General features: G+C 36.3%; 2 protein-coding genes across 3 annotated transcripts; both read left to right on the plus strand.

Moving 5' to 3' along the window:
- Nucleotides 1-399: 399 nt before the first annotated feature.
- LOC135837086 (sodium-dependent phosphate transport protein 3-like) lies at nt 400-15361 on the plus strand. The gene is made up of 9 exons (XM_065352240.1): nt 400-1027; nt 13198-13399; nt 13496-13726; nt 13813-13987; nt 14119-14373; nt 14462-14595; nt 14682-14824; nt 14921-15041; nt 15125-15361. Exons 2-9 carry the CDS (start codon nt 13244-13246, stop codon nt 15284-15286), a joined length of 1377 nt encoding a protein of 458 aa, XP_065208312.1. The 5' UTR covers nt 400-1027; nt 13198-13243; the 3' UTR covers nt 15287-15361.
- Nucleotides 15362-17101: 1740 nt separating this feature from the next.
- On the plus strand, nt 17102-23425 carry LOC135837088 (vesicular glutamate transporter 2.2-like). 2 transcript variants are annotated; one of them, XM_065352242.1, is made up of 8 exons: nt 17108-17678; nt 17742-17975; nt 18066-18240; nt 18337-18591; nt 18673-18806; nt 20680-20822; nt 20937-21057; nt 21147-23425. In XM_065352242.1, exons 1-8 carry the CDS (start codon nt 17511-17513, stop codon nt 21333-21335), a joined length of 1419 nt encoding a protein of 472 aa, XP_065208314.1. In that variant the 5' UTR covers nt 17108-17510; the 3' UTR covers nt 21336-23425. The 2 variants fall into 2 exon arrangements, with proteins under 2 accessions (XP_065208315.1, XP_065208314.1); XM_065352243.1 differs by lacking the exon at nt 18673-18806 and having other exon boundaries at nt 17102-17678; nt 18337-18455.
- Nucleotides 23426-25367: the final 1942 nt, after the last annotated feature.

Genomic DNA, 25367 nt, shown 5'->3' on the forward strand with positions numbered 1-25367 from the left:
GAGAAATTTTTTTCGTGAAAACCGACAACTCCGGGTCCTGGGGCGCTAACAAATATATTTTTCACAAGTAGGTAGGTACATATAAATATGAGCTCTCATCCCCTCGAATCCAAAGGTTAGTCGTGTGTGAAGATGGGGGGCTAACACCTACATCGATTTCTAGGATTAACGAATTCGTTGATAACCTACGTTATCTTTAACAAATAATTTCAAAATACAATAAAGATAGGTACATATGCCTTTCTATTCCTACCTATGTTATGTGAGTAGGTACTTTGTGTGAATAATCAGTATTCTTTCTTGGAAATAAATAATATACTTATTTTTTTTTCTCTCATATACCACCGAATTCTGTAATAGGTACTTTAAAATAGGAATACAAAAATATGTTAATGAATTTTGCTTATAATAAATACCACATTCAGCCTACACCACGCTAAACTGGCTCTTGAATTACATTGAGCATTAAGATAAGTAAATTATCGGTATAATTTGTATAATATGTACATCTTATTCTCAACTACGCGCATTCAAATAATTACGATTTCCGTACCCAGATAAGGTAACTTTTCCGAAAGTAATTTAATACAAAATGGGTATCGAATTAAACAGCAAAAGCCAATTAGTTCGACGAGTTTTTCAATGAACCAGTCGTAACACGAGAATTGTCCGCGCATATTAAACCACCCGAATATATTATTTTGCATTTCATTTAAATTCACACCAAACGAGCATGCAAAAAGTGATCGAATAAAATGCACTGAGTTTAAATAATTATCTGGGTCGTGAGCCAAGTTTCAGTATTACTGGAAACTAGTCTCGGTGATTGAATGTATGCATCTAGTTTGGATATCAGCGTTTAATGTTGTCCAATCTCACAAGTGCTAGAAGCTACGAGTAATTTGAGTAGGTACTTGATACTCGTATTGGTACCCTACCTACGTACATTGTGGTTCATTAAGTTTTATTGTTTTTTGGTAATATGATCTCACTCTCAGTTTTGACGTAAATTCTTCAAAAAAGTCAGGTAAGAAAGCACATCTCATTTCTCACTCATCTCTCGTTAGTCATTCATGAATTTTCCATAAACAAACACGAAATTAAAGAAGGGTAGGAGGGAACACATATTGTTGTAATTTTAAACGTAGGTATTCAACTCGAGGATGAAAATTTATTGGTAGGTATAGGCATAGGCTTCAATTTCTTTGTGATCAAATTTTCAAAATAATTTTATTTCACGTTTATTTACCGCCTTATCAGAATACTTGCAGTGATTAAACCTATAATTTGATTCATCAGCTCGATTCACTCATTCTCGAACGATTTTTTCCATCTGTACGTAGGTAGGTAAATCATTCTCGAATGAACCATTTTCAATTTTTATTATTAATGGATTTGAAAATTTTGAATTTTGTCACGTTTGTTCTTTTGTTGTATTTGATTGAGCTGCGCCTGAATGATTTTTCAATTCTGAGCGAATCGTTCGCGAACGAATTGAATTCTGTTTTTGATCGTTGAATTAAAAATGTCGCGTTTCATTACGTCGTTTATAGCTATGTGATTTTTCAGTGATTCTGATAAAATAATATTGTGTCGTAGGTACCTACTAAATATACGTTCGTATATTCGATACCTACTGACTAATTACCTACTCGAATAAGCAGGTAATCGGATACGGAGAATGTACTGGTGTAATCGTAATAAAGCTAATTTCTTACCTCGGCTAGGGCTTTTAGTACACTACCGAACACAATACAATATCATACGCAAAGTTCGTGTAAACGAATGTATTTGTCAATAAAGACAACTTAAAACCGACTCGGAGCACTTCAAAGGGTTCAACACAACGATTATTCGGGGGGAATTACAAATTACGTTAACACTACTAAATTATTACTAAATTATAAAATATACAAAAACACTTTAAACCTAGGGCCGGAGCTCTAAAGAATTAAGGACATATTAACTTGGCAACTCGTATACTCGCGGATTCGAACTACGAGTTGGTCCAGTTGCCAAAGAAGCTGGAAGGCTCATTTGACACCTTGACCACTCATTGTTACCAACCACATCACCGAACGGTGCTGGAAGGGTTAAATTACCTGTTTATACACATACGTGTTACCATTAAGGCATATCCGTCTAACATATGCCCTCCGAGGTTTACTCAGCCATGACTCAGCGAGCTAAGTTCCCAGCAGAGGAAATCACGGTGTGAGACATAGACATGACTTAATGATAACACTGTCCGTACAGACCCTGCTGCCCCCCATGAGTTTCTCGGATGAGAAATTGGTGAGCAGAGAAGAAAGAAGAAAATTCTCAAATTTGGAACCACAGCGCACCCTAGGTGTTGAAGCAGGCGCGTACGTGACCCACTGAGCCACCAGAGATCGATCACTCGAAATACAATGTACTCAACAAGTACACGTAACTACCTAGATCTAGCCTAGGATACACGACATCGAAAAGGTTGCCAGTTAGCAATAATACGATCCTTTTTGTTACAGGTACCCGTCCGGAAAAGGTGAGAATATGGATCAATCAAGATAAGCCGCAGCAGCTCTGAACGATGAGGAAAAGACGAGCTACGTGCGTATCTGCGAGTTCGATGTCCAAGTCAACATGTCCAAACAGGTGAGAACCGGTTACCAATATTATTATTGCTTCGATGTAACTCTTGTAAATAAGAGCCAAAAAAAAAAAAAAAATCAATTTGGAATAAAATAAAGCTCGTAACTATAGTTGTTATTGTATTCTAACATCATTGTTTCTATTTTTATGTTTCAGGTATATTGGTCATTAACACCTCCGAGCCGGTTATATTCATCGTCGTAAATATTCTTAGTCAAATTAAGTGCAACGTTTAGGAAGAAAAAATGTGCGAATTAAAAATAAGTTTGTACTTCTTTATTTATTGTACTATTACAACATGCACTGTAAATACTGATTATTGTTTATTGAGAAAAAATAAAAATAAATATCAATACTATTTCGTTAACTAATTTAGACACTCAGTCTTAAAATTTCAGTCTTTGAAATTAAACATAGGGAAATAATCAACGATAAAAAAGAAGGTCGTTAAGACAAGGAAATGCTACTTACGTAGACATAGCGTAAAAAAAAAAAAAAATCACTGAATTCATACACGAACTGTTATACCACCTCGAACGTGTAGAAAAATTATAAACGTAGAGTACAAACATAACGTAATACAAAAAAAAATAAAAAGTAAAAATGGGTAATACTTGTCGAAAAACAATAAACAAATTTTCGAGGTTATTTTTAGTCCTAAGACTCTAAATGTGGTACATACGTACGCCTTACAACTAATGCCAAAGTAATAACCTCTCCAAAAAAAAAAAATCTTGATTTTGCTTAATTTTAATTCAAACAACTACATAACAAAGTAAAAATTAATGAATAATTTGCTTATTAAGCATATGTCATGGATCGGTATAAAATATTTACATAGGTCACGAATCGAGAGAATTTTAGACAAAGTCTATACGTCATAATTGGGGTTATTCACGAACACGACGACGAATTTATCAATTTCAAACTGAACGAGAAAAATTTTTGAGCAATTAAAGAAACATATTGCATCGGTAAAGCTTATTAGTTGCCAAAGTTCCAACATTTATTACCAAAAGATCGATGCAAAATTACTCGTACGAGTATTGATTTTGAATAGAATGGGAAAATTCCTCTTTTTCAATTTTGTTTCTGGTCTACATTTTTCCAGCAGGAGCTTCATAGTACCATGCAAAAGTAAGCAATAACAATGACGTACGTCAATATCATGCTGTTAGTTTGAAATTGATAAATTGTACAAACGAACCTTATTCGAACATTTCTTCGTCCGTGGTTAGATTTGGAGCGGTTGTCGCATCGCCGTCGGTTTTTCCAGTATTCTCAGCTTGCTGATTTTCATCGTCGCTCAGATCTGAGACCGTGGTGGATAACGATTTCATGTCTTCGTCAATATGGAGTTTGGAATCGACGGAATCGTTATCGGCATCGTCGTTGTTATCCGGCTGAGGCGTTGGTGGCCGTGCTTCCTGTTCGTTCGCTCGAACGCCTGAAAAACCTTCGCTTTCATCAATTTTTTCTTCGGCCGTTGAAACGTCGTCGTTGGTACGGTTTTCGGAGTCTTGGCCGGCGGTAAGGTTTACCCAGCTCTCGGTGTGCGCGGCTATCGTCGATGGGCCAGGTTGGGCATCGTCTTCAGTCAAATCGTGGACGGCATGGTGCGGCTGAGCGTCGCGCGACGTCGAAGCTGGGCCATGCGTCAACTGGCGGTTGTCAGTCGTCGACGAAGATTCATTTTCGGATTGCGATTCTGCCGTCGGGTTGCGTATGAGATTTGCGGGTTCTCGATACCTTTGACGTATTGCCTCGCTGGCATCATTGGTCGGCGGAATGAACGTGTGCCGTATCCATACCGCGAACTCCTCGTGTTCCTGTATCGTGTACATGGGAGGTCGTTCACCTACTGTCGGGGTGTAGTTCACGAACCACGGATAAGGGTTGATCAATGCGTAGCGTCCGCCGAGCATGGTACTATAGTTCACTTCGAAAATGGACATAACGGTGGCATATACGGTTTCATCCTGCTCGGCGTACTGTATAATTGGGACCGCGTATATTTCGCGCACTCCGCGTTCGCGGCAAATCTTGATCATTCTGCGGAATAGTTCTTTAAATTCTTCGCTGTCGAAATTATCGAACGCATCAAGATTGCCAATGGATACGATGAGGCGAGGCGGTAATCGTTTGAAACTTGCGAGCGTGCTGATGAATTCTCGAATGCGAATCTCGCGTCCATACAGACCGGGATGCATGTATTCGCGTATATCACGTTGGTACATAATCCATTCCGCTACGCCTAGCACAAATCCATCACCAGCCAATAACACATCTTGTGCGGCGACCGCCGATCTCGCGTCATTTTCGCCGACGAATACGCCGAGTGTCGTAAACTCGTGAGGTAGAGCGTTGAGTGGATAGAATGGCTTGAGCATTTTGGAGTCGATCTTGAATTTCTTGTAGAACCGATTATGGCTTTTCGAAAGATTGGCCATACAGTGTGGTCGGTTTTTCTCGACAGGCTTCGTGGGTTCGGTTATGAATTTGCTCGTTGGATTGCGTGCGGTTGGTGGAATCGCCTCGTATCTGTCGTTACTGGGCGCTGGGCCAGATCGTAGCGGTCGAAAACCCATGGTGGCGATTGACCCATCTTCGTTATAATGGGGTAGACCTCGCATCGGCGTATCATACTCGTAGTTGGATAGTGCGGCAGCAGCGTGCGAATTCGTAGGTCGGCGGTGAGACGTAGCATTATCGAAAGGCCGTACGGTCGCTACGTTTCCAGAAGACGTACCAGGTGTCGGCGATGTCACGTTCGTGGCGTTGGTCGTCGAAGTTGTAGCGTTTGTAGCGGTATTTGCCGGAGTCGTATCGGTATTCGTCGAAGTCGTCGAAGTCGTAGATACACGTCGCTGATCGGTGGTACTAGTGACAGCTGCGTTACGATTAGGCATATTGCGACTGGCTACATTGACTCGCGGCGGCCTGGTAGCTTGGTTACGATTTGTGAGCGTAGCGTTCTCGTTACGTAGTTGGCGATTGACTTCTCGCTGGTGCTGCAATTGATTTTGTAAGCGGCGAATCGTCGTGGTTTCCCGAAGTCGCCGTGGTGGCTGCTGGTTGAGTCGTCGTAGACGCTGTATTCGTGGTGCTCGTTAGAATACTCGTAGCTGTAGGAGTAGGCGGGATGTGCGGGTTGTTTACGTTCGTGGCCACGTGCGTGGCGGTAGGTGCTGGATGCATAAGCGTGGCGTATTGAACTTGCATCGAATTGTCAACGGTTTGTTGCTGTTGCGGTAATTCGGTAATTGTCGCTTGGTGCATCTGTTGATTTAAACATGCATCATACCAATCATTGTATTGTTTTTGTATTTCATCATACAATGGTTGGTGTTCATCGCTATAATAAAAATCATCATCGTCATTATATTGGGGTTGAAGGGGTACTTGTGTACCAGTTACCATTCTTGGTATTCCGTTCGGGTCTATCATCATAAACTTAGCTGGCAAAATAGCCAATGGTGGATTCTGTGCTGTGGGTGGGGGCATCGGAATCGCTGCACTGGCGTTCGCGTTATTTTGTGCGGGTGGTGTATAATACACATCTTGGTTGCGAGGCACATTTCTATTATTTCCTCGGTTAAAAATATGCCTAGGTATCCATCCTTGTGGATTAGCTTGGCCTTTAATAAATGAAGGGTACCGGAATGCATTCGGACGCACCTGTGGTACCGTTGGTGCCGAAAAAAGTGGATGTTGCATTAATGGGGGTGGAGTGGGAGGGAGCGGTCCCATCGGTCCCATTTGGATCGTAGGTGGAGCATGAGGGGGCCATACCCCACTCATAATCATCTGTTGTTGCAACGTCCACTGGGGGGTTGGTTTGGATTGCACGTTCGGCATAATCCTTACCTTCTTGTGTTTAGCAAAATCGATATTAATTTCACTCAACGCACGTAGCTTTTCAATAAATTGCTCTATTGTTTGACCTTTCTTTTCGACTCGCATCTGGTATGCACCAGGTAGTTTATGTGCGATCGTATCGATTATGTAGGACGTACTACGGTGGTCAGAATGGCTTAGCGCGATAGTAAATCGAATTAATTGCCCAATTACGTCTTGTAGGCTGTTTGCACAATCAAAATTGTCGCACGCTCGTTCGAGCATATCTTGGGCACGTTCATTCCAATAGAATCTCAAAAAACTCTCCTTTGTACGTTCGTACGTATCATCTGGCGATAACGTCGTCATCCAGGTCTCACGATCGTTCGTAGCTACCACTGTGGTAAACACATGTGCTTTATGCGCATCAGGAGCATTCGTAGCATTTGTAAAATGCTCAAATTTCTGAATGAAATCATGTGGAAACAAGCGATTTTGCTCCGTAAATACTATGTTGGATGCTTTCAATAACATCACGTCGATCTTATTAGGTTGGCGGTTCCCGCCACCTCCTCCTCCGCTCGGAGCATTGTTAACACGTTGTTCGAGGGTATTGACCTTTTTGGCAAGGTGTTCGGTAGTAGCATTTGCATCCTGCAATACCTCTGCATGTTCCTCAAGCTTGTGATCCAGCTCTTGTATGTCATCAAATAATTGATGCATCTCATCATTTGTATCACTTATAAGTTTATTGGTGGTTTCCTGGAACCTGTCATTTTTCTTGACGTATGCCGCAGATGCTTTGTTGATTTTATCAACCTCTTTCTGGTTCGCTTTGGCTATATCATTGGCCTTTCCAGCCATTGACAATGCACGATTCGCCGCATTGCTCGCCTGTTGTGACGAAACGTCAATTTCATTGATCCTATTTTGCATCTCTTTTTGCTTTTTAAATACCTTTTTAAAACGACCATCGACATAGTTCCAGGTATACGTAAGTCTTTCAGCAACCACATCGAACGATAAATCGCCGGGCGGCATTGTGGGAGGGTTAATTACCTCACCGTCACTCGCGGTAAGGTCATGACTTTCGTCGCCAAAATCGTTCATCTCGTGTAGTGGACCTAAGTTGTTTAATGATGGATTTCGCGACGATTTTTTACTACCTACGTTGCTTGGTTTGCGACCTTGCAAATCTCTCTCGTTTAGGCTTCGTCTGTTAGGCCTATTTCTTAGTCTGTCTTTAAGTTCCGACATACGAGCGATATATTGGAACGGGTATTAAAACAAATAAAATTACTAGCTCGTAAAACAGTAGGCGTTGACAGACAGCAGAAATGCGTGAATGAGTCACACACGCACCGCAGATATAGTTGTTCTGTCTGGGACAAGTTTCGCGCCTCAGACGTTGTACAGAGGTTCCCCTCTGAGATCAAGCGTGACGAGGTCAACTAAGTATGTAGACGCGTTCGCGCCTTTTTCACACCTAATTGCACACGTTTATAAATATACAAATACCTACACAGGTATTTGCTATCGGAAAGCGGAAGCGAAGCACAAATTAATTAACTTTAAACACAGATTACAGTAGCTAACTGTATTTTAGGCGCGTTTTTCCGTAAGGAAAATCAAGCTCACTTTGCATGCAATAAAGATTTGCGTTGAGGCGCCAATGATAAAATAATATTGTGTCGTAGGTACCTACTAAATATACGTTCGTATATTCGATACCTACTGACTAATTACCTACTCGAATAAGCAGGTAATCGGATACGGAGAATGTACTGGTGTAATCGTAATAAAGCTAATTTCTTACCTCGGCTAGGGCTTTTAGTACACTACCGAACACAATACAATATCATACGCAAAGTTCGTGTAAACGAATGTATTTGTCAATAAAGACAACTTAAAACCGACTCGGAGCACTTCAAAGGGTTCAACACAACGATTATTCGGGGGGAATTACAAATTACGTTAACACTACTAAATTATTACTAAATTATAAAATATACAAAAACACTTTAAACCTAGGGCCGGAGCTCTAAAGAATTAAGGACATATTAACTTGGCAACTCGTATACTCGCGGATTCGAACTACGAGTTGGTCCAGTTGCCAAAGAAGCTGGAAGGCTCATTTGACACCTTGACCACTCATTGTTACCAACCACATCACCGAACGGTGCTGGAAGGGTTAAATTACCTGTTTATACACATACGTGTTACCATTAAGGCATATCCGTCTAACAATTCATTCGTTCGCGAACGATTTCCCCTTCTGATTAAATCGTTCGCGAATGAATCATTCGTCATTTTCATTGACATATCTGATTTTGAACTCTAAGCGATTCATTCGTTCGCGAACGATTTGATCAAAGGAGAAAAGCAGTTCGCGAACGAATCATTCGCAATTCTTATTGATACACCAAAGCACGTTTCGTTTCACACCCTATTGCTGCCCATTAGGTATCAGATTTTTATTTCAAAGTGATTCTGTCGTTCTCGAAGTATGTAGAATTTATTGATTTTTTGACACTTTCAATCACATTAATTAGGTATTCTTTTAACTATGTAGCAACAGCCCAATAATTTTTCATTTGATTTCACCCGTAACTTTCAAAATTGAGCTATTTTGGGTCAAATTCTGAGAGTTAACTCTTCGAAAATACGTTAAAATCAATTTCAACGATGTAAAAATCTCGGAATTTGACCCAAAATAGCTCAACTTTGAAAGTTACAGGTAAAATCAAATGAAAAATTATTGGGCTCTTGCTAGTGTGTTTCAAATTTATCTGAAAAAATTTACTTAAACGCCTATTTTAGGGGGGGGGGGGGCTCTAAAAAAAAGGTTCAGGATTACAAATTTATACCGGGAGCTTATTCAACGTTTTCATCTAGATTATTGAATACATATATACCGCAAAACGTTACGTTTGTCGCAAATCGCAGGTTTATAGTTTTCCAGGGGTTCCCAAAATATCTAAATTACGAAAAATTGGAAAATTGAATTTTTGAGTACCAGCGCAAAATTTGATTGAGCTCAAAATTTGGTAGGATGGAGATTTTCCAGATACTAATGGACTGTAAAAAGATTTTTAGCGGGGCTCAAAGGGGCAGGTCCAAATCGGTGGTTCCAAAATTTTCCAATGATCAACCCCCCCCCCCCATTTCTGCCACCGAGGGTCGAAAATAGAAAAATCTCTTCGCATAACGCTAATCGAGTTAAAACAGAAATTTTACGCTGAAAAAGTTTTTGAAAATGATACTCAATGGTTCCTGAAATTATTTTTTTATTCACAACTTTGGGAACCGCTGGAGCCCAAAAATTACCATTTTGGGTTAACGAACTACGTATTCATTTGGGACAACTTCAAAACGTTACGATTGGCGCAAATCGCAGGTTTATAGTTTTCCAGGGGTTCCCAAAATATCGAAATTACGAAAAATTGGAAAATTGAATTTTTGAGTACCAGCGAAAAAGTTTATTGAGCTCAAAATTTGGTAGGATGGAGGTTTTCAGATACTGATACTGTAAAAAGCTTTTTAGAGGGGCTCAAAGGGGCAGGTCCAAAACGATGGTTCCGAAATTTTCCAAAAATCAGAAGCCCCTAATTTCTGCCCAGAGGGTCGAAAATAGAAAAATCTCCTCGCGTAATGTTAATCGAGTTGGGTCCCACATAAATATTTTCTGTTGGTATAAATCCCGCTAGAGACGCAGGCGTTAACATGTAGGTAATGTATACATTGTAGTGCATTTATGTAACATCTATTACCCGTTAAGCCAATACCACCTATAGTAAAAGGCCTGAGCGCTGTTTTGTGACGTCATCGCTAGTAGAGAGTACTTACGTATCTAACGTATCATCATACACTATAGAAATGAATGAAAAATGCACTCAAATGAATTAAATCCTTCGAAAATTTTATTTTTCATATTTTATTTAAGGTGCACCGGGGGAAGTTGGAATTCGGGGTAAGTTAGAAAACTTGCGCTAGCGCCTAGAGGTTTATATCTGGCAAAGTGCCACCAAAGGTGACTTGAGGGTACTACCCCTACTTCATCACAGCATAAAAATTTTCGCGATTCAGTTTCATTTTAGATGTCTTTGGTTCAATTGTATTTTGTTGTTGTTTTGAACTTATTTTGAATTTGGTCTAAAATACAGACTTTCTATTTCTTAGTTTTTCGCATATAGCGGACGAACCGTGCGTCCTAGTGAAAATCTGATCAGATTGATCTCAAAGAGAATTAAATTCTCTACAATTTTGTTATTATGCAATTTTTCTAGGACGCTCGGTTTGTGATCTATGCCTCTGCAAAGTTTAGCATGTTCTGACTTCCCCCCAATTGGGGTAAGTCAGGACAGTTTATATTTTATTCCACTGAGCGAAAACTACTGTGTCAATCGCGCTCAAATTTTTACCATAGGTTAAGAACCCTTATGGGAACCTACATAATAAATTTGATCCATATTGGTTCATTAGAAGGGGAGTAACAGCTGGTCAAAGTTGAAATTGCGAAAAATCATTCTGACTTGCCCCGGTGCACCTTACATGAATAATGAATTTATGATCACTTAGGAATGATTTAAATGAAAAACTGAGGTTATTAACAACACTGTTTTTCAACATTAAAGATGAAAGTTATACAGAAACTTGACAAAATTATACCTTCTGGCGAATATTATAACACTGACTGGTGAAATGGAATGAAATAATCGTCGAATATTTGTTAACTTGTCAAAATCCCACTAAAATAAAATGATATCAACTCTATTCCAAATCCCAATGTATGTATTCCATTTCTATTTTCAACTACAGGTAAAAAACCACAATGACAGGTAAATGTTTAGTTTCTTCAGCAGCAATTGTGATTGATAGAAACAATTTTGCTGACCAACTTGAGTGATAATTGATAAATTGATGACTGGAACACTTTCAGCTAATTGGTTTGAGATGTTGATGGTTTCTTGATTAGATATCCATTGTAGCTGGATGGTTGTATTCATGATGCAGATTTAAAACGCATTGTAGATTATATGGTTCACTATTCATTTCACTGCTACGTTATTTCAGTAAAACACAGGCACTAGTACACATCAGTTTTCATGTTTTAATTCACTTCACAAGATATCTAGATCTACACATTCAAATCACATAACACAAACAGATTCTGAAAAATTTATTTGTACAAAAAGAAAGTAAACCAACACCACCAACAGTTGAAAAAAAAAACAATATTTCATCACTATACCACATTTTAGAACAAATATTAATTGAAATATCATCATTTTAATAATTTTTTAAATGAAAGTTTTACTCAATTTCGCAAACTCGCCATTCAACTATACGTTAAAATTCAAATGGTAAACATGATCAAGTCACTACTAGGTGTGACATCAGAAGGTGATAATGATTCAGCGCTCAGGCCTTTTACTATAGGTGGTATTGGTTAAGCTCCGAGCGCCAGAACAGCAGAGGCAACAGAAATGCACGCAATCTGTTGCCCGTTAGCCGGTATCAAAAAGCTGTAACTGGTTGAGCAACTATAGGTAGCGGTGATTACGGAACTCAGCAAACTCAGGGTTGTAATTTGTAAAAACCTGGCTAGTGATGTGTATGAGCTACTTTGTAGATAGCATAGAAAGCAATGGGAAACTATGTACTACTTGAAAGCTCAAACAACGTCAATTCCCCAGAATAATCGCAGTGGTAATAGGCATTCGCCTCACCCTGTTAGGGTACCACAAAAATGTGATTTCCAATGTCCTGTACTTAAAGGACAAGATACCACGACGACGACGATCAGAATGAAATAATTTTATAAAATCAATGGTTAATAGCTGGTCTATCCATAACTTGTACCCATGTAAATATAGTAGGTGCGACTCATGGTTAATAATGCAAGGGGTGGTCAGTTTTACTTTTTTGACAATTTTCCACCACCCCAAAATTTTTGAAATTTTTATAGTATGTTTCCGGATAGATAACGCATGTTTGGACTAGAAAAATTCCATTGTTACTTTGACCCTTCATTACAAAATGGCGGCTCAAAATTTTCAAAAGGGCAGAACCCCCCCCCCCTCCAAAAAAGTTGCCCGAAATTTGTTTCCTACATTGGTTTTGTTCTTTGGACTCTCTAGGGTACAACCAATCTAAAAAAAAAACGCGAAATTTTTATCAGCATTTGGTCAAAGATGAGACAATAAAGATAAAAAAAACACAATTTAGCCCCTCCCCCCAAAATACTTGCCCCAGGGTCCAAAATTTTCATCACAGTTTTTTCTCATCATCTTCGTTGACCTTTTAGGGTAGGAGCGGTCAATAACTGTTTCAAAGGCCAAATCACCATACTAGACCCGCTATGCCCTTTACCAAACATTTCTGGTAATTTACAAAAACTTTCCAGTAATTCACCAAAAGTTATCAATTCACCAGTTATCACTTATCAGCAATAATAGATAAGAAATTACCAATAAGTAATGTACCAAGAATGTAGTGCCTAGTTGAACCAATAAATTTTTATAAACTTCAATCTTTCATTACAGCGTTATAAAGACAATACTCCAATATCCTAAAAAAAAATCAGGTCTTTGAACAATGACTTCTTTAATGCTTTGCCCTTGAATTTACAGGCTCATAAGAAAAATGGCGTTCATAATTTATGTCAACCTCTGTTCCCATCCCCTCTTCTCCAAAAAAAATGTTACTTTCAAAGTAATTTTTCAGCCCATGAACTGCGATCATCCATCAAAATTCACAGAAGTGCATCGCAATGACTGGGAATTTTTCAAAACGATATGTCATCGTTGGAATGATATTCGTTGGATACACGATTTTCTTCGTGACACACGCAAACGTAGGAATGGCAGTGGTTGCGATGACATCATCTAAAAACATCACAGGAACCGATGGTGTGATAAAAGTTATTGTAAGTTTGTCAAACTTTGATATAGGTAAAAATTACCATTTCCAATATGTATTCTTGAAAATCATCTAATCTTCTTATGTGTAATTGAATTCAAAGCCGGCAGAATTTGACTGGAGCTCGATCCAGAAAGGTGTGGTCATTGGTTCATTCTCATACGGTCGATTGATGGGAGCATTATTGACCATACACGTGGGACGGATTGGAGGAAGTACCGCGTACTTTTTCGGACTCATCAGCACAGCCATTGTGATAATTTCTTTACCGTTTTTATTGAACGTCAATTTCTGGTTATTTGTAATAGGAAATGCACTCAGTGGCACCTTCGAGGTAGGTGCACAATTACAAGTTTTGAACTCTGAGATTTCTTTATTTTCCCATGACACATGATTTTACGTTAATTGTTACCTGCGTAGGGGATTTCATATAGCAGCGTTCCACAAATTTGGTCCAGATGGGCTCCTCCAGATGAAAGAGCGAAAATGACAAGTATAAGTATAACAGGAAGTTACTTCGGACAGATTGTTTCTTTTTTCGTAGGAGGATGGATATTATACGAGTGGAATTGGGAAATATTATTCTACGTCACAGGTTCGGAGAAGAAAATAATTTTTAGTCCTGTTACATATATGTATGTAGGTAGAGGTACCTACCTAACTACCTATAACTACCTATGCATACTGCATAGGTAATCTATCAACATTTCGTTTATTTTTTTTTAGGAATTACAACACTAGTATGGTGCTGCATATGGTTCATGGTGGTGAAAAACGACCCTGCTGATGATAAATGGATCTCGAAAGCTGAAAGGGATTATATCAAAGAACAACTCGCGACTAAAATTGAAGATAAAAAGTTGGAGTATCCTTATAAAGACATATTGACCTGTTTACCTTTTTGGATAACATGTTTGGGAAAATTTAGCTACGGATTTGGTACGACTTTCATGATGTCGTATTTGCCCCAGTATATCCAAGGTTCAGTAATAATCAATCAGCCTCAAAATCATCCAGTAGTCAGATCGAAACTGTACCTAATCATGAATTCTTGTTATGTACCCAACAGATACAAATAATGTCAATATCAAAGAAATTGGATACTTATCGATGATCCCTCAAATTTGTGCGATGATCGCAAACCCTCCTGCTGGTTACATCTTCGACTACTTGAGATCAAATAAGATACTTTCACTGACAAATGTTGGCAATTTTCAGCATAGATATTCCTAGCAAAGGTTTAATACTCCGCAGTTCATTTTAATTTTTTTTTGTTTTTTTATCCTTAGATCCACAAATTATACGCTTCTATTGGTTTATTTGCTGGCACGATCACCTTTTTAGCAGCCAGTTTATGGTCAAATTTTCTATTTTCTATCATCTGTATGGCCATATATGGGCTACTGATCACGTGTGCAATTTTACAAAACCAGTAAGTTCGCATCTGAACTAATTATTTTTATTCGTCCATTTCTTGATTTCGTTATTTATTTTCATTTTTTATTCGAAATTATTATTTTTTTTACAGGATAGTGGTTCTAGATCTGGCCCCAAGATATGCCTCTTTTATGGCATCTGGGGCATTGTTCTTTTATAACTTAGCTTGTATATTGACTCCAATGATGATCGGATTTATTGTCACGTCTCACGTGAGTACCTATTCCAGTAAAAATGGCAGAGAAGCATCATACCTACATTTAATCTATACCAACCTACGTTTATTTATTTTCAGGGTCGTTTGCAATGGAGCATTTGCTTCATCATATTTGCAGTTCAGTTTACCACAACTGCTTTAATTTATATAAAATTCCTTTCGGTTAAATTGCAACGCTGGGCAAACCACAACATTGATGAGCAAGCAGCTCAATCGTTAGAAACCAAATCATCGACGTGAAATTCTACACTTATTTTTAATCAAGAACCTGGTTTTCTTTTTTTTCTTTTTTTAAATACAAAATGCTTTACAGTATTTTTTTTTTAAAATATCAGTTTTCATTTTTTCAAAACGAGGAAATCTCTTAGAATTGAATTTCTCCTATTCTTATCGATTTCATGATTCCAGCTTAGAAAAGGGGAGTTTTTCTCAAGCTGTGAGATTCTAATTCCTTTTTACTGAATCATATTCATTTTTTTCAGTAAAAATAATTTTAGTACGGATGGAAAAATTTTAGAACAAAAAACCCCTTCCCTCAATACACAAAATTTCAAAATTTATGTTCAGCTCAATGTAGGTATTTAAATTAAAAGTACAAAAATTGAATCCAGCACTATTCATTATTCAAACTACAATAGCGTGTATAAAGTAAGTAGAGGTACTTACTTACTTTTTTTCCAAATAAGAAAGCAATTCGATTATTTGAAACACGTCCTCAAAAAATAAAATTTCGGAGTTTTGAACCACTAAGGACCAACTTCCACTAATTCATTTTGAAATCACAATCGGGGATCGAATCTTTATCTTAAAATTTTCCAGACTTTTCACTCGAGAATTTTTAATAGAAAAGGTTTGCTCTTTTCAATGGCGAAAATCATCTTTTAAAGTTTTGAAAAAATCCAGAAAATGCTCAAAATTGATCTCGATTGTTTTTGAGAATCAAATACTACCAGAGTTGTTTAGTCGCTTCGCATGCGAATTAAATAAAGTTACAAAAAATCGTCCAATAAACGTTAAGCCTCTCAAAGAAAATTAGCTAAAAACATTTTTTTTTTTCAAAAATTGCCAAAAAGTTCTGAATTTTTTTCAAAACTGCAAAAAAGTCACACGTTTTGCCAAAATTTTAAATTATTTTTTTCAAAATTGGCAAAAATGCAGGGCTTTTTTGCACGTTTTGCAAGAGTGAAAAACTTCTTGCCAATTTGAAAAAGGTAAAAACGACGACTTTCCTGATAACTTTTGAAAAAAAAATATATGTTTTTCGCAAATTTGAAAAATTGATGACTTGCAATTTTGAAAAAATTTTGGATTTCTTTCGCAAGTTTGGCAAAAACGAAAAACTTTTCGGCCAAGTATTTTGAAAAAAATAATATTTTTTCAAAATGAGGGACTTTTTTACAAGTTTGAAAAAAATTCGGAATTTTTCTTAAATTTTTTAGCAAAAGAACCACGATTTTTCAGGTTTGGTAGCAACAAAGGACTTTTTTAAAATCGTTGGTAAAAAATTACCTCCTTGATGCAACCGATTTTTTTTTTAAACAAGGCTTTTTTCGCAAGTTTCGCCAAAACAAAAAATTTTTCCAGTTTGGAAAAACAATATTTTTTGAAATTTTGGCAAAATGTGGGACTTTTTTTTGCAATTTTGGAAAAAATGCACAACTCTCTGACAATTTTAGCAAAAAAAGTAATCTTTCTTGCAAGTTTTGAAAAAACGATTACCTTTCAGTTTATTTTTACAAAAAAATTATGACTTTTTTGAAATGTTGGCAAAATGTGAGACTCAAATTTTTTAAAAGTGCAGACTCTTCTGATAATCTTGAAATAAAATTGGAATTTTTTTTGCAATTTTCGAAAAAAATGACAAAGTTTGCAATTACATATGTACATATTTGGAACAATTCAAGATTTTTTTTGGAAAGTTTGACAAAAATGAAGAACTTTTCAGCTATCTTGAAAAAAAGATGGCTTTTTTGCAATATTGTCAAAATTTGAGATATTCAGCTAATTTTCAGCTGGTCTTACTCTTAGATAATTGTTAAAATAAATGATCGGGTGATGAAGTAACTTGTAAAGTGATTTGATATGAAATGGGCCTTACACTAAAGTATAAATTGAAATAATTTCATCCAACATGAAACGCGCAATTTAAATTTCTTTAAACGCCCAAATGTTCGAATAAAGTGAAACTATCCCTCTCCCAACTTCATCTATTCTCAAATCTCAACAACTTGTATATATTCTTGTCACGCTTTTTTCACTCGAATATTCGTCTATCAACTAATTGGGTACTCCATTATCTCTTCGCAATTTTCGGGATTAACATTTTTATCGAGCTATCTTCAAGAGGTACTCGACTTATATAAAAAAAAAATACTTCTACGAACATACCAATTAAATACAACCCGATAAATTCAGTTACTTCGGCGACACCTTGCACCTCAACCTTATCGTCCAATACCCGACCATGCGATCCGATATTCTGCCTCGACGAATACCCAAGAGATACGTCATCGTTCTCATGGTATTCTTGGGTTACGTGAACTTCTACTACTTGCACACCAATCTCGGTATGGCCGTTGTGCACATGACGTCATCCAGGAAAATCACCTACTCAAATGGCACCGTCCAACTAGTAAGAATCACACAACCAATTTCCAAACACTCAGAATACATCCTACGCTGATGTTTCTTGCAGATAAGACCAGAGCATCCTTGGAATTCGATTCAGAAGGCTTTGGTGATAAGCTCGTTCGCTTATGGACGTTTCTTTGGACCGGTTGGAGCGGTATTTGCTGGACGGATTGGAGGCGCGACTCTGTACAGTGTTGGTATTTTGGGAGCAGCGGTCACCACTTTCTGTATGCCATTTTGCTTGCACTTTAGTTTTTATTTATTCGTGCTCGGTAGCGCTATCTCTGGTTTATTTGAGGTAGGAACTATGATGCTTATACGTATTAGGCGATTAATTGTTATCGTTGTTTATATCTGAATAATTGTAATCATTCGTTTTAATTTCAAGTCTGTAGCTTATGCCAGTGTTTCGCAAATATGGTCGAGATGGGCTCCTCCCGACGAAAGAGCCAAAGTAATCTCCTTGGGAGGGATCGGTACATTTGGAGGTTCGGTGGTCTCATTTTTAGTCTCTGGATGGATCCTTCACGAATGGGGTTGGCGAGTTTTGTTCCACGTAAGTGGTAAGTGACCCATATTTTACGACATTAGGATTATCTTCAAAGCTCTATCAAGTGTCCTATCGAAGTATTGATTAATACAAAATGTGTGTTAAAAAGGCATCTCGATGTTCGTATGGTTCTGGATATGGATAATGGTGGTGAAAAACGATCCTTCCGATGATAAACGTATGTCTGACGCTGAAAGAACATACATCAAAGATCGTATCAACAATCAGGTGAGAAGCAAGAAATTAGCGTATCCTTGGAAAAATATCGTTTCTTGTGTTCCATTTTGGATGGGATGTCTTTGCAAGTTTGGTATGGGAGCTGGATACACGTTCACAATGATGTATTTACCACAATATATCAAAGGTATTTCCAATTTTCTATCAGTTTTCAAGCTCAAAATTTTTGATTCGATAAACTGCCATCTTTTTTTCCTCAAATTTTCAGATATTAATGATGTGGATATTAAAAAAATTGGTTATATTTCGCTGTCACCTCAAATATGCTCCCTGATTTCGATGCCTTTAGGAGGATATGTTTTCGATTACATCAGATCGAATAGAATACTCCGATTGACAAATGTAAGTTGGTCAAAACATTCGATAAAATTCGTTTTGGAAAAATGTTTAAATTATTGAAATTTTACTCTTCCTCCTCCCCTTCACCTTTATAAGAAGGGAACTGTGCAACAAATTTCTGAAAAAAATTTCAAAATTGAACCTACAGTTCGTACTCATGAATTGTAAAGTTTTAAAAAAATTTCACCCCCCCCCCCTAATAATTAAATATTTGATTTTAAAAGTATTAAAATCTACAGTAGGTATTGGAAAAATTGGAGTGGTGAGAGGGGTATAAAAAGTATTATTGGTCTATTTTGAATCACAAGTGAGATTTTGGATCATTTTTGAACACAGTTCAGGTCAAAGGTCAACATTTTCTAGTTGAACTTTTTCATACTCACATACTCTGAAATTGTAGGTAGGTAACGTTACCCACCTACAATTTCAGAGGATGTGAGTTTATGAAAAAGTAATTAAGTTCAAAAAAGAAGTGAAGTTGGTAGGTCTTCTCAGTGGAAAATTCTTGATTTTCGAGGTAGAATTTTTTTTGAGTAATCCCTCTTTTGATGAAAAGATTTTTCTCGAACCCCTTGTACAAAATCCTCGATATTCGAAGAAAATAACATCAAAATTGATAAAATTTTCAAAATATTTCCAATCCTTATGTCTAACACGTTGGAAAAATTCAAAAAAATTGATTATTGGGAATTTTTTTTCGAATGTGCTCTCTTTCTAAGGCTCTGAATTTTCCCATTGTTAAGAAAAAATCCCCCTCTGCTCATCCATTTTTTGAAAAATCACTTTCATCTCAAATAATTTTAAAATTTCCAACTTTAGAGGTTCTGTACACACAAGTGGACAAATGTGAGTTCAATATTGTTCATAGGGCCAAGGGAGGTTTTTTTCCTTAAAAGATAAAATTGAAGGGCCTGATGGAAGAAGGGCCTCCTCGGCCGGAGGCCCTTTTTCCGCCTTTTGGTGATTTGAGTTCCTTGAAGTCTTTACTACCTTTGGTGTGAGTTTCAGTTCATGATCTTGTTCCTAGAGCAAGCTACGTGATGTTTTATTCATATCTCTTCGAATAAAACATCTCAATCGGCGTACTGCCATATCGTAGGTACCTGTTACAGTTTCATAAAAATTGATCTGGAGGCGAAAGGAAGCATCCTACAAAAATTTCAAGTACACACAGTTGTAGAGAATTAAATTTCCAATCGACATAATGTCGTTAGTTTTTTCCTAAAATGCTTAGTTTTTGATTTAATCACGTTAAAAAATGAAGTTCATGAAAATCAAAATCAACTTATGGAAGAAGGGCCTTCGACGCGAGTTTTTAAATCTCATTTTTTTCGAAGATGTGGATAAATTATTTGGCAGGTGATGGTCAATACTTGTTGCTGACAGTTCAAATTAAAAAAAAAACACCAACCACAAATCAATACGTCGAGTAGTTTTTAATTGGCAACAAAAGTAAAACTTCAAACGCTTTTTTCTCAAAACTATGTTTTCCGAGGAGGCTCTTCTTCCATCAGGCCCTTCAATTGATCATTGGGATTTTTTTCAACTGTTCTCTTCCTTACTCTGAATCATCCCACGATTGAGAAAAAAATCCCCCTCTACACCCTAATTTTTGGAAAAATCACTTATCTCACATTTAAAAAAAAAATCAACTTTAGAAAAACTGAATCTGAAAAATGAAATTTAAAAAAGGAAAACTTAATTCAAAAACTAAATTTGAAAAAAGCAAAACTGATTTATGGTAGCTCACTTTTTCCAATAAATTTCCAAAGTATTACGAATTTGATGGGGAAAAAAGTGGAACTAAAACTCAAACTGGAAAAAAACTGAAACTTAAACTTCCGATGCATTCCTTATCGACCGTTGAATTTTACAGATTCACAAATTATTCGTCTGTATTGGATTACTTTTTGGCACGTTGGCTTTCTTGGTGGCAGGCTTTTGGCCAAATTTCGTCATCGGTATAATCTGCATGTGTGTATTTCAATTCTTCGGAAGCTGCACAGTACTGGATATCAAGTAAGCAATGAGTGACAATACACATACTACATATTAGTATGTACATAGGTACTTTCTCATACCTATTTAACGATTATCTTATCATCACGCCACAAATTCGATATTTTTGTTTAGAATTTTGGTTCTTGATCTAGCACCACGATACGCCGCCTTTATGAACTCGGTAGCCACATCTTTCTACACAGCATCCAGTATCTTGACCCCAATCGCAGTTGGCTTCATTGTTACATCTCACGTAAGCTCTAAAACCGTACTTAAAACGCTCAATTTTCTCATCGTTCTCACAATTATTATATTAATTGAAATTCTTGTAAATCCTTACAGAGCCAATTCCAATGGAGTATATGCTTCATCATACTCGGAATTTTGTATCCTGTCATCGCTTTGATGTTTTTGAAATTCGCCTCTGCAGAGCTTCAGCCATGGGCGAATTATTCTCCCAGTGAATGTGATCAATGCGAAGATGCAGATTGTACAAATAAGAAAACATCTTCCAAGATGGATGATTTTTAGATTATTCGGATTTGCTTTTTTTTTCATCTCTTTGAACTTAACTCGTTTTTTGTCACTTTTGTGATGACTGATTCTCCGATTAATTAAAAAAATTAAAAGTTCGAAAAATTCATTTAAAAAAAGTATATTGTTGATGAAACACACAAAACGTTAATCGCGAACAAGTAGGTATAACTTGATACACAAACTTTGATAAAAGTAACACTAGGTAGGTACTAGTAAAGTACATAAGTCAGCAAAGAAAGAGCTGAAGTTGAACTGATCCTTTAGTGAGCTGAGAGCTGAGTATTTATTGGAAAAAGGTTGCATTGAAAAATATGGAATTTTACATTTGGAAGCCACTGCACTTTTTATGAAGTGGATTTCAAAGGAGAACTTTATTGTTTGATTGTTTTTTAGTATAGGAAGGTATAGGATGGATTTAAGAAGCCACTGACGTTTTTATAGAGAACAATGGGTGTACATTTTTAACAAGCAGCTCAATAAAACTTTGTGTTATAGGGAAAGGTGAGGAAAAGGTATGGGATGGTTTTATAAGAGGCCGCTCTTTCTTATACATAGGTAGTTTAAAAGTATTGAAAAGAAGTGATAAAACCGAAACGAAGTAATACATATTTTACAGATGGGGTAAAATTATGAAGAGGTAAATATGGACGATTTTTTTGTCATTACATATATCCCCCCCTTGAGGAGAAAAGTGACCTCACTTTTCCTTTAATATAAAAAATAATCTATAAAATAGGACTAAAAATAAAGTAAAAATAGGTAAAAGGTAGTTGAAAAATATTATGTTTCATAGGCAATATGTCAATAACTAAGACAAGCTTAAAATAAATAGTATTTCTATAGTTTGTTATGGTTTTAGAATAATATACAATGCACTGAGTGTGGAAAGCCAAAAATAGAAATTATATCAAATGGGTAAGGTGCACCGGGGGAAGTTGGAATTCGGGGTAAGTTAGAAAACTTGCTCTAGCGCCTAGAGGTTTATATCTGGCGAAGTGCCACTAAAGGTGACTTGAGGGTACTACCCCTACTTCATCACGGCATAAAAATTTTCGCGATTCAGTTTCATTTTAGATGTCTTTGGTTCAATTGTATTTTGTTGTTGTTTTGAACTTATTTTGAATTTGGTCTAAAATACAGACTTTCTATTTCTTAGTTTTTCGCATATAGCGGACGAACCGTGCATCCTAGTGAAAATCTGATGAGAGTGATCTCAAAGAGAATTAAATTCTCAACAATTTTGTCACTGAGCAATTTTTCTAGGACGCTCGGTTTGTGATCTACGCCTCTGCAAAGTTTAGCCTGTTCTGACTTCCCCCAATTGGGGTAAGTCAGGACAGTTTATATTTTATTCCACTGAGCGAAAGCTACTGTGTCAATCGCGCTCAAATTTTTACCATAGGTTAAGAACCCTTATGGGAACCTACATAATAAATTTGATCCATATTGGTTCATTAGAAGGGGAGTAACAGCTGGTCAAAGTTGAAATTGTGAAAAATCATTCTGACTTGCCCCGGTGCACCTTATGTTTATGAAAATTGGTTTTTGAGGAAGAAGGAGAAAAAAATAGTTTTTGGGAGTGTTTTTGAGAAGATTGGAAGGCGATTTTGAATGTTGTTTGGTATCTTTTCAAAATTAGAGTTCTCTCTATTAAATAAATAAAGAAATGGTAACAGAAGAAAAATGACTTAATTTGTAATGACATCTTTGTACAAAATTTCCATTGCTGGGATTCCTGGTTATGTCCTGGTGATTTATGGAAGCATGTAGAAGGTTGATAACATCTTCCATGAAAAGAATGCCGGATATTGGTGATGATTGGACAGTTTTCATCAGTTTTTCCATAGTATGGGTGGTTTACTGGGGTTTTGTACAATGAAGAAAATTGGCAGTTCACCAGATATTTGAATGGTCTCATAAACAACATCTTCCAATAGTGTCGAAAAGGAATCAGTAGTAATCATTTTTCAGACTGGGTGGGAAACTCAGTAGCAGGGTGTATCTCAAAAAAAAAGAGAAAAGAATGGAAATATGAATAGGTAGGTAATTTGTGCTTTTTATAACTAATTAAAAATAAAATAAAAATATACATTATTGGCAAAAAAAAAGAGTAAAAAAAAATTTGGTGGGGGTTGGTAAAGTAGATAGAAAGTAGTAAAAAACTAAGTAGGTAGGTAGTCTAAATAATTAAATTAGATGAGAATAATTCAACAAATGGGTATAAATATGAAGCAAAAAAAAATCTGTTTGTGTGAGCCACTTACTTTTATTTTGAAAAAAGTAAGAAAAAATGCCATTTACTTTTTCTTAAAAAAGTAAAAAAAAAAGGAATTTGCAATTATTTTGCAGCTTATTTTTTCACAAAAAAAATAAGAGAAAAAAAATGAAATTTGTTGCCACTTATTTTTTTATTTACTTTAAAAAAATAAGAAAAAAAAATTGAAAGGAATAGAAGAATAAAATCTTGGTAAGTACAACAAAAATAAATCATGTCAAAAAATTGTCAATAGACTATTGAGAAATTGCATGATGCAAAATAAAATGTATAGAAATGAGAAATAGCATGCACAAAAGAATTTTTTTTTGTATAAACAGGATTTACTGGTAAATAAACCATTTAGGTAAGTAGGTACCTACATATTTAATAACAATTCATGGGGAAAAATTTTCATTTTTTGTAATTTTGGTATACCAATTTGAAATTCAATTAGAATTGTAGGCCTAACAAAATATCTAAAATGTTAAAAGTTTCATAAAGTTTTATATTGAAATGAGAATACTCTGCATGATTTTGGAGCTTGGCAAAAACTATCTAAAATAATTCCTATCCATAAAATTTTTAGGCATTTATCCTAAAAACGTCAAATCTGAAAATGTGGTGATCAAGCACATTTTAGTTTGATAGAATAGGCTTGGAATTTTTACTATTATTATTATTTTTCTCTCAGATGGTTTGAACTTACATGTACAGATTTATTCCTTTCTCAACATGGTATACAACTTGTTGCAATGGTTGGTAGGTAAAGTACCTGGTTTTTTCTGACAGGGGAATTTTATAAAAGCTAGTTTTGCAATCAAGAATGTTAGAGTATTTTGACCCTTGTAAAGCAAATACGATATTTTCAATTTGAGGCGGCACTGAAGTAAATTTTGATGTTGATTTGGTATGAATTTTTTGGGATTTTTTTGTTTTTTCTTCAGGAGAGTAATTCAGATCTAAAGATCTATACAGTGCTAGTATTCTAGGGAAAAATTGGGATTTTTGATAGTGATTTCGAAAAAAACAGGTAATTGTTTGATTTAGTTTGAGCTTTTTTTTTTTTGGTTTTTACTGAAACATGCATCAATGTCATGTCCTTCTATATTGCAGTAAGTGCAGAAAAGAGGATTTTGTGAAAATTGTGGCAAGAAATGTGAAGTTTGGGCTAGGGAAACAGTCAATTGTTGAGAAATTTGCTTATTAAGCTGAAAAATATCATGTTCAAGTTTTTGAATACGTTTATCTTTGTCTAGATTTTCCCTATAATCAATGAGAATCTTGCTGCACTCATACTTCTGAAGGTTTTCTCGAAGAGATTTTAATTGTGTGTTGTCACATAGGGAAATTGCCTCATGAATATCAGGAAGTAGGCCTTTCAAGATAATTTTGCATTTTTCTTCTTCCTTCATATTTTCATCAACATTGTTGCATAATTCCAACACATCAGTAACATATTTGAGGATTTGTTCATTCTCATTTTGCATACCAGTAATCAATTTTGTTTCACAAAGGTTTTTTTGAGCTTTTTCATTGAATTCATTGAGGAAAGATTTTTTTAATTGGGCATAAGTTGCCGGATTTATTGCTGGAAAATTATTGTATACATCAAGAGCTAAATCAGTGAGGTACATTGGGAAGTATGCAAGTTGCTTAGCCTCATCCCACTCATTTGCTTTACTGCAACGTTCGAAATCTTTGAAAATTTTTTGCAAATTTGTATCAAAACCAGAGAATTTTTCTGGATGAAAAATTTTATCAGAAGGCAT

Source organism: Planococcus citri, chromosome 2, assembly GCF_950023065.1.
Source record: "Planococcus citri chromosome 2, ihPlaCitr1.1, whole genome shotgun sequence".
Lineage (NCBI taxonomy): Eukaryota > Metazoa > Arthropoda > Insecta > Hemiptera > Pseudococcidae > Planococcus > Planococcus citri.

What these genes read in the sequence shown, in the direction of transcription:
- LOC135837088 (XM_065352242.1), top strand. Translation starts at nt 17,511, where the DNA reads ATGCGATCCGATATTCTGCCTCGACGAATACCCAAGAGATACGTCATC. An exon ending in CAAATGGCACCGTCCAACTA is followed by an intron (nt 17,679 to 17,741) that starts GTAAGAATCACA and finishes TGTTTCTTGCAG; the next exon opens with ATAAGACCAGAGCATCCTTG. An exon ending in AGTTTTGTTCCACGTAAGTG is followed by an intron (nt 18,241 to 18,336) that starts GTAAGTGACCCA and finishes TGTGTTAAAAAG; the next exon opens with GCATCTCGATGTTCGTATGG.
- LOC135837086 (XM_065352240.1), top strand. Translation starts at nt 13,244, where the DNA reads ATGACTGGGAATTTTTCAAAACGATATGTCATCGTTGGAATGATATTC. An exon ending in TTTGCCCCAGTATATCCAAG is followed by an intron (nt 14,374 to 14,461) that starts GTTCAGTAATAA and finishes TGTACCCAACAG; the next exon opens with ATACAAATAATGTCAATATC. An exon ending in GATTTATTGTCACGTCTCAC is followed by an intron (nt 15,042 to 15,124) that starts GTGAGTACCTAT and finishes ATTTATTTTCAG; the next exon opens with GGTCGTTTGCAATGGAGCAT.